The sequence below is a fragment of the Tachysurus fulvidraco genome, chromosome 22 (genome assembly GCF_022655615.1).
Source record: "Tachysurus fulvidraco isolate hzauxx_2018 chromosome 22, HZAU_PFXX_2.0, whole genome shotgun sequence".
Lineage (NCBI taxonomy): Eukaryota > Metazoa > Chordata > Actinopteri > Siluriformes > Bagridae > Tachysurus > Tachysurus fulvidraco.
The window spans coordinates 1,003,630-1,013,629 of NC_062539.1; the positions used below are offsets into that span (position 1 = coordinate 1,003,630).

General features: G+C 36.8%; 1 protein-coding gene across 2 annotated transcripts in view; it reads right to left on the reverse strand.

Moving 5' to 3' along the window:
- Nucleotides 1-10,000, reverse strand: part of clcn2a (chloride channel, voltage-sensitive 2a) — a 52,520-nt gene that overhangs the window by 23,092 nt on the left and 19,428 nt on the right. For both annotated transcript variants that reach the window (XM_047806636.1, XM_047806635.1), the window contains exon 2: nt 1,376-1,508. In XM_047806636.1, the coding sequence (XP_047662592.1) occupies nt 1,376-1,508 (133 nt within the window). The remainder of the gene's footprint in view (nt 1-1,375; nt 1,509-10,000) is intronic.

Sequence of the window (10,000 nt, forward strand, 5' to 3'; positions counted from 1 at the left end):
AAGCAGATATTATTCCTTAATAGTTCTTATTTCACTTGCTCTCGTCTTCCTCTTTGCTTGATCAGCTTGCTTCTCCAAGGCTAAACATTTATTCTTTATACATTTTCTCAATGGAGAAAAATTAATCATAACAGAAACCCCTCCCACTATATTACATCATAACAGAAACCCCTCCCACTAGATTACATCATAACAGAAACCCCTCCCACTATATTACACAATAACAGAAACCCCTCTCTCTATATTACACAATAACAGAAACCCCTCCCACTATATTACACAATAACAGAAACCCCTCCCTCTATATTACACAATAACAGAAACCCCTCCCTCTATATTACATAATAACAGAAACTCCTCCCACAAAATTACATCATAACATAAACCCCTCCCACTATATAACATCACAACAGAAACCCCTCCCACTATATCACATCATAACAGAAACTCCTCCCACTATATAACATTATGACGAAACCCCACCCACTATACTACATCATAACAGAAAACCCTCCAACTATATTACATCATAACAGAAACCCCTTCCCACTATATTACATCATAACAGAAACCTCCCACTATATAACATCATAACAGAAACCCCTCCCACTATATAACATTATAACATAAACTCCTCCCACTATATAACACCATAGCAAAACCCCACCCACTATATTACATCATAACAAAACCCCGCCCACTATATTACATCATAACAGAAACCCCTCCCACTATATTACATCATAACAGAAACCCCTCCTTCTATATTACATCATAACAGAAACCCCTCCCACTATATAACATCATAACAGAAACTCCTCCCACTATATAACACCATAACAGAAACTCCTCCCACTATATAACACCATAACAGAAACCCCTCCTTCTATATTACATCATAACAGAAACCCCTCCCACTATATAACATCATAGAAACCCCTCCCACAGCCGATGATCACATGAACATAACGAGTGTGTGTGTGTGTGTGTGTGTGTTGTAGTGTTTTTCTGTGAATAAATACTATTGCATTTGATCAAAGCATGACTGATTTCTCCAACAGTTTCACACTCCTATAACAGTGTTGCTGCTATTTCGAGAGCGAGTGAGACTGCTGTGAAAAAAGAAAATGCATGTGGTGCTCACATCTGTTCCTGCCTCAACACACCTCCTGCCTTCCTCCTCTGATGCTGCTTCATGAAGCCTGTAGCAGTGTTACTGCAGTTTATTTATTTATTTACATGGTAAAGTGAGTGTATGTAAATATCGATATAAACACCCAGGTTACTTCCTGTCCCATGTTCCTCACCTGTTCCTCACCAGTTCTGGGTTTATCTGTGACATGTGCAGGTGAAGGTACAGGGTTCTCTTACTCACAATGACACTTTGCACACGGATTCTTTTCGTATTCTAACTGATCCGGATTTTGGTTCCGAACCCCAGCGGCCCGCAAGCGAGCTGCTTCCTCCTTGGCGTATGCGCCCAGCTCCTGAGTGTATCGTCCATACATCTGTAATAAAGAGAAGACCAGAGGAAGAATGCTTCTTTAGTTTTGCACTGAAGTTTTAAAGTTTCTTTACTGACCAATCACAATCCAGGACTCTGCAGCCTGTTGGTGTACAAATGTTCTGAACATCTGTAAAGTGTCAAGTCTTCCAAAATGAAACTGATTAAAAAGATGAATCTCTTCCGTAAAAAGGTTCAGACAATCTGACCATCAGATAAAGCCACAATCAGTAACTTGATAAGATCTCATGTATGGGAAGCAGGAACCTTTTCAGGAACCAAAGTTCTCTGGTTTATTCTCCATAAAACCAGGGGTTTAAATTTATGCTCCATTACCAGGATACAGAGCTGTAACATAGCACAACATCTATATTATTATTTTCATCATCATCATCTTCATTATTACTATAATTATTCATACATTTTAAGTTAATTATTTTTTCTTTATAAATTCATAAAATTCATATAAATCCATTTAACCAAATGATGGTTACAGACTGAAACATCAGCAGACACACAGCTGCTTTTCCACTCAGACTGCAGTGAGGTGTGAAAACCTTTGTTCTGTCCCCAATGCTGGATTTCATTAGTACAAATAAGTAAACGCATGGTTCCATTCTAGGCTGATTGGTAAACACAGAAATTAGAGATGAGGGAAAAAGCAGCAGAGATGAAGCTGAAGGTGTACTCATGTACATCCCACTTATATATCACACTCATGTCCATCACACTCATGTGCATCCCACTTATATATCACACTCATGTACATCCCACTTATATATCACACTCATGTACATCACACTTATATATCACACTCATGTACATCCCACTTATATATCACACTCATGTACATCCCACTTATATATCACACTCATGTACATCACACTTATATATCACACTCATGTACATCCCACTTATATATCACACTCATGTACATCACACTTATATATCACACTCATGTACATCCCACTTATATATTACACTCATGTACATCACACTTATATATCACACTCATGTACATCCCACTTATATATCACACTCATGTACATCCCACTTATATATCACACTCATGTACATCCCACTTATATATCACACTCATGTACATCACACTCATGTACATCACACTCATGTCCATCCCACTCATGTACATCACACTTATATATCACACTCATGTCCATCACACTCATGTACATCACACATATATATCACACTCATGTACATCACACTCATGTCCATCACACTCATGTACATCACACTCATATATCACACTTATATACATCACACTCATATGTCACACTCATATACATCACACTCATATATCACACTCATATACATCACACTCATATATCACATCACACTCATATACATCACACTCATATATCACACTCAAATATCACACTCATACATCACACTCATATACATCACACTCATATATCACACTCAAATATCACACTCATACATCACACTCATATACATCACAGTCATATATCACACTCATGTCCATCACACTCATATACATCACACTCGTATATCACACTCATATATCACACTCATATAAATCACACTCATATATAACACTCAAACATCACACTCATATACATCACACTCATAAACATCACACTCATATATCACACTCAAACATCACACTCATATGCATCACACTCAAATATCACACCCATACATCACACTCAAACATCACACATATATCACACTCAAACATCACACTCATATACATCACACTCATATATCCCACTCATATACATTACACTCATATACATCACACTCATATGTCACACTCATATATCACACTCAAACATCATACTCAAACATCACACTCATATATCACACTCATATACATTACACTCATATACATCACACTCATATGTCACACTCATATATAACACTCATATATCACACTCAAACATCACACTCATATATCACACTCATAATCACATTCAAACATCACACTCAAATATCACACTCGTATACATCACACTCATATATCACACTCAAACATCACACTCAAACATCACACTCGTATACATCACACTCATATATCACACTCAAACATCACACTCATATACATATCACTCATATACATCACACTCAAACATCACACTCAAATATCACACTCATATACATCACACTCAAACATAATACTCATACATCACACTCATATCACACTCATATATCACACTCATATATCACACTCAAACATCACACTCAAACATCACACTCATACATCAGACTCATATATCACACTCAAACATCAAACTCAAACATCACACTCATACATCACACTCAAACATCACACTCATATATCACACTCAAACATCACACTCATACATCACACTCATACATCACACTCATATATCACACTCAAACATCACACTCATACATCACACTCATACATCACACTCATATATCACACTCAAACATCACACTCATACATCACACTCATACATCACACTCATATATCACACTCAAACATCACACTCATACATCACACTCATATATCACACTCAAACATCACACTCAAACATCACACTCATACATCACACTCATACATCACACTCATATATCACACTCAAACATCACACTCATACATCACACTCATACATCACACTCATATATCACACTCAAACATCACACTCAAACATCATACTCATACATCACACTCATAATCACATTCAAACATCACACTCATGTACATCACACTCATGTACATCACACTCCTATACATTACATTCATATACATAAAACTCATATATCACACTCATATACATCACAATCACACATGACACTCATATATAAAGACTGAAGTAATAATGTTTAGCCCAAATGAGAACTCTCAGTCCTCAAGCTTCAATCTAGAGAGTTTATCTGTTTTTAGATCTTCACGGGTGCAGAATCTTGGCATCTTTATTGATCAGAACTTAAAATTTGACAAACACATCTCGTCCGTTATCGGGTCTAGCTTTTACCAACTGCAGATTCTCTCCAAAATTAAACACTTTCTTACCCCTAAGACCTTAGAAATGGCTGTTCATGCGTTTATAACCTCTCGCTTAGATTACTGTAACTCGTTATATTGCGGTATATCTAAAACTCAGATTACGCGTCTCCAGCTCGTTCAAAATGCTGCTGCCAGATTTCTCTCTAGTTGTCACAAACATGAACACATCACTCCCATTCTCAAATCTCTACACTGGCTTCCGATTTCTCAGAGAATAGATTTTAAGATTTTACTCTTTGTCTATAAGTCTCTCCATAATATCGCTCCTCTCTACCTATCTGAACTTCTTCATCCCTATTTTCCTATTAGAAGTCTCCGTTCATCTGACCAGGCTTTGTTGGTTGTCCCTCGTGTACAGCTCAAGCGTAGAGGAGAGCGTGCCTTTTCTGTGGCCGGTCCTAAATTATGGAACTCCCTGCCACTAGAGATTAGGATGGCACCCACCATTTCTAGTTTTAAGTCCATGCTAAAGACCCACTTATTTTCTCTAGCCTTTTCATGATTGCCCAGGGTTTTATGTCTGTTATATCTTATGGTCTTAAACTGGCTATTTTATTATTATTTTTTTTATATAATTCTTATTTTAGTTTCTTGTACTATCTTATTGTGTATTTTTTAAGTGTATCTGAAATATCAAACGCACTGTGAAGCACTTTAGTCAGCCGTGTGGCTGTTTGTAAATGTGCTATATAAATAAACTTGAACTTGAACTTGAACTATATCACACTCATATATCACACTCATATACATCACCTTCATATACATCACATTCGTACGTATATCACACTCACATATCACACTTATAAATCACACTCATATACATCACATATACATCACACTCATATACATCACAATCACACATGACACTCATATATCACACTCATATACATCACCTTCATATACATCACATTCGTAAGTATATCACACTCATATATCACACTTATATATCACACTCATATATCACACTCATATATCACACTTATATATCACACTCATATACATCACACATGCATCACAGTCATATACATCACAATCACACATGACACTAATATATCACACTCATATATCACACTCATATATAACACTCATATACATCACCTTCATATACATCACATTCGTACGTATATCACACTCAGATATCACACTTATAAATCACACTCATATGCATCACACTCTTAAACATAACATTTATATATAACACTCATACATCACACTCATATATGTACATCACACTCATATCACACTCATATACATCACACTTACAGTGCCTTGCAAAAGTGTTCATAACCACTGAACATTTCCCCATTTTTACACGTTACAACCACAAAGAAAAATTGTATTTTATTGGGATTTCGTGAAATAGACAGAAAGAAAGTGGCACATAATTGTGCAGTGGAATGAAAATTATAAATGTGTAAAACATTTTTTTTACAAATAAATATCTGAAAAGTGTGTTGTGCATTTGTATTCAGGAGCAAGGAGCCGTGCAAGGAGAGCATTAATCAGAGAAGCAGCCAAGAGGCCCATGGTAACTCTGGAGGAGCTGCAGAGATCCACAGTTTAGGTGGGACAATCTGTCCACAGGACAACTATTAGTCGTGCACTCCACAAATCTGCTCTTTATGGAAGGGTGGCAAGAAGAAAGCCACTGTTAAAAGAAAGCCATAAAAATTCCAGTTTGCACTTTGTGACAAGCTGTGGGGGGGGGGGGCATATCACACTCATACATCACACTCATATCACACTCATATCACACTCATACATCACACTAATACATCATACTCATATCACACTCATACATCACACATACATCACACTCATACATCACACTCATATCACACTAATACATCACACTCATATCACACTCATATCACACTCATACATCACACTCATATCACACTCATATCACACTCATATCACACTCATACATCACATTCATACATCACACTCATACATCACACTCATATCACACTCATATCACACTCATATCACACTCATACATCACACTCATACATCACACTCATATCACACTCATATCACACTCATACATCACACTCATAACACTCATACATCACACTCATACATCACACTCATACATCACACTCATACATCACACTCGTATCACACTCATATCACACTCATTCATCATATCACACTCATATCACACTAATACATCACACTAATACATCACACTCATACATCACACTCATATCACACTCATATCACACTCATATATCACACTCATATATCACACGCATATCACACTCATACATCACACTCATATCACACTCATACATCACACTCATACATCACACTCATATCACACTCATACATCACACTCATATCACACTCATACATCACACTCATATCACACTCATACATCACACTCATATCACACTCATACATCACACTCATATCACACTCATATCACACTCATATCACACTCATACATCACACTCATACATCACATTCATACATCACACTCATACATCACACTCATATCACACTCATATCACACTCATATCACACTCATACATCACACTCATACATCACATTCATACATCACACTCATACATCACACTCATATCACACGCATATCACACTCATATATCTCATTCATATCACACTCATACATCACACTCATATCACACTCATACATCACATTAATATCACACTCATACACCACACTCATATCACACTCATACATCACATTCATATCACACTCATACATCACACTCATATCACTCATACATCACATTCATATCACACTCATACATCACATTCATATCACACTCATATCACTCATACACCACACTCATATCACACTCATACATCACATTCATATATCACACTCATACCACACTCATATCACCCTCATACATCACACTAATAAATCATACTCATATCACACTCATACATCACACTAATACATCACACTCATATCACACTCATATCACACTCATACATCACACTCATATCACACTAATACATCACACTCATATCACACTCATATCACACTCATACATCACACTCATACATCACACTCATATCACACTAATACATCACACTCATATCACACTCATATCACACTCATACATCACACTCATACATCACACTCATATCACACTCATACATCACACTCATACATCACACTCATACATCACACTCATACATCACACTCATACATCACATTCATACATCACACTCATACATCACACTCATATCACACTCATACATCACACTCATATCACACTCATACATCACATTCATACTTCACACTCATATCACACTCATACATCACATTCATACATCACACTCATACATCACACTCATATCACACTCATACATCACACTCATACATCACATTCATACATCACACTCATACATCACACTCATATCACACTCATACATCACATTCATACTTCACACTCATATCACACTCATACATCACATTCATACATCACATTCATACATCACACTCATATCACACTCATACATCACACTCATACATCACACTCATACATCACATTCATACATCACACTCATATCACACTCATACATCACATTCATACATCACACTCATACATCACACTCATATCACACTCATATCACACTCATACATCACACTCATATCACACTCATATCACACTCATATCACACTCATACATCACACTCATACATCACACTCATATCACACTCATACATCACACTCACATCACACTCATAAATCACACTCATATCACACTCATATCACACTCATACATCACACTCATACATCACACTCATACATCGCACTCATTTCACACTCATACATCACATGCATATCACATTCATACATCGCACTCATATCACACTCATATCACACTCATATCACACTCATACATCACACTCATACATCACACTCATATCACACTCATATCACACTCATATCACACTCATACATCACACTAATACATCACACTAATACATCACACTCATCACACTCATACATCACACTCATATCACACTCATACATCACATTCATACATCACACTCATATCACACTCATATCACACTCATATCACACGCATATCACATGCATATCACACTCATATATCACACTCATACATCACACTCATATCACACTCATATCACACTCACATCACACTCATATCACACTCATATCACACTCATACATCACACTCATATCACACTCATACATCACACTAATATACATCACACTCATACATCACACTCATATCACACTCATACATCACACGCATATCACACTCATACATCACACACATATCACACTCATATCACACTCATACATCACATGCATATCACACTCATATCACACTCATACATCACACTCATATCACACTCATACATCACATGCATATCACACTCATATCACACTCATATCACATTCATATTACACTCATATCACACTCATACATCACACTCATATCACACTCATACATCACACTCATACATCACACTCATATCACACTCATATATCACTCTAATGTAAATAAATAAGAATATAGCACAATATTTCTGATATGTTTTATGTTAAAGTATCTGTATGTGTACAATCTGAATAAATATAGTATGTGCTAATTATTCAATATGTATTTTTATTTATTTCTCTCTCTATCTGTCTCTCTCCATCTCTCGTCATCCAGTCTCTCTCCCTTATTTTTTCTCCTTCTCTTTCTCTCTCTGTCAGTACATCTTATATTTAATCACTCCTAATATCTATTCTTTCCCCTTTTCTGATCTGTCTCATTTTCAATTCTGCATCACTCCATCTCCACTCTCCTTCCATCTCTCTCTCTCTCTCTCTCTCTCTCTCTCTCTCTCTCTCTCTCTCTCTCTCTCTCTCTCTTTCTCTCGCTCTTTTCTGTTCTCCCTGTCTCCCTGATGTGAGAAGCTGCCACCAGCAGTACATTGAGATGTGAATCACGATTACAGCAGACCCCCTGCTCTCTCTCTCTCTCTCTCTCTCTCTCTCTCTCTCTCTCTCTCTCCTCTGTATGAGCTGGTGCACCTCGTAGTGAAAGCAGAGCAACTTGGTTCAGCTCAGATCAATCCACACTTCTCCTCCTTTTCTTCTTCCTCCTTCTCATTCTTTACACATCCTCGGCCCACTCACCCCAAACCTCCACTGTCAAGTGACCGGCTTTAAATCTGCACTAATTTACAAAACATACTCAAAAGTGTTTCAGATATTTTTCCAATATGAAGCTTCCTGCAATCGTAGCATATAATAATTTATAATATCATGTTCTATTCCTCTGACACCACAACAACAAGTCAGTTTATTTAACACTGTGTCACACTCTGTAATCTTTTATATATTCCGTTAATGCACCATGAAACACGTCTCTCTTTATTCTCTCTCTCTTTATTCTCTCTCTTTATTCTCTCTCTTTATTCTCTCTCTTAAAGTTAATAAGATTAAAACATTGCGGCATGTTGCCATAGAAACCATAAAA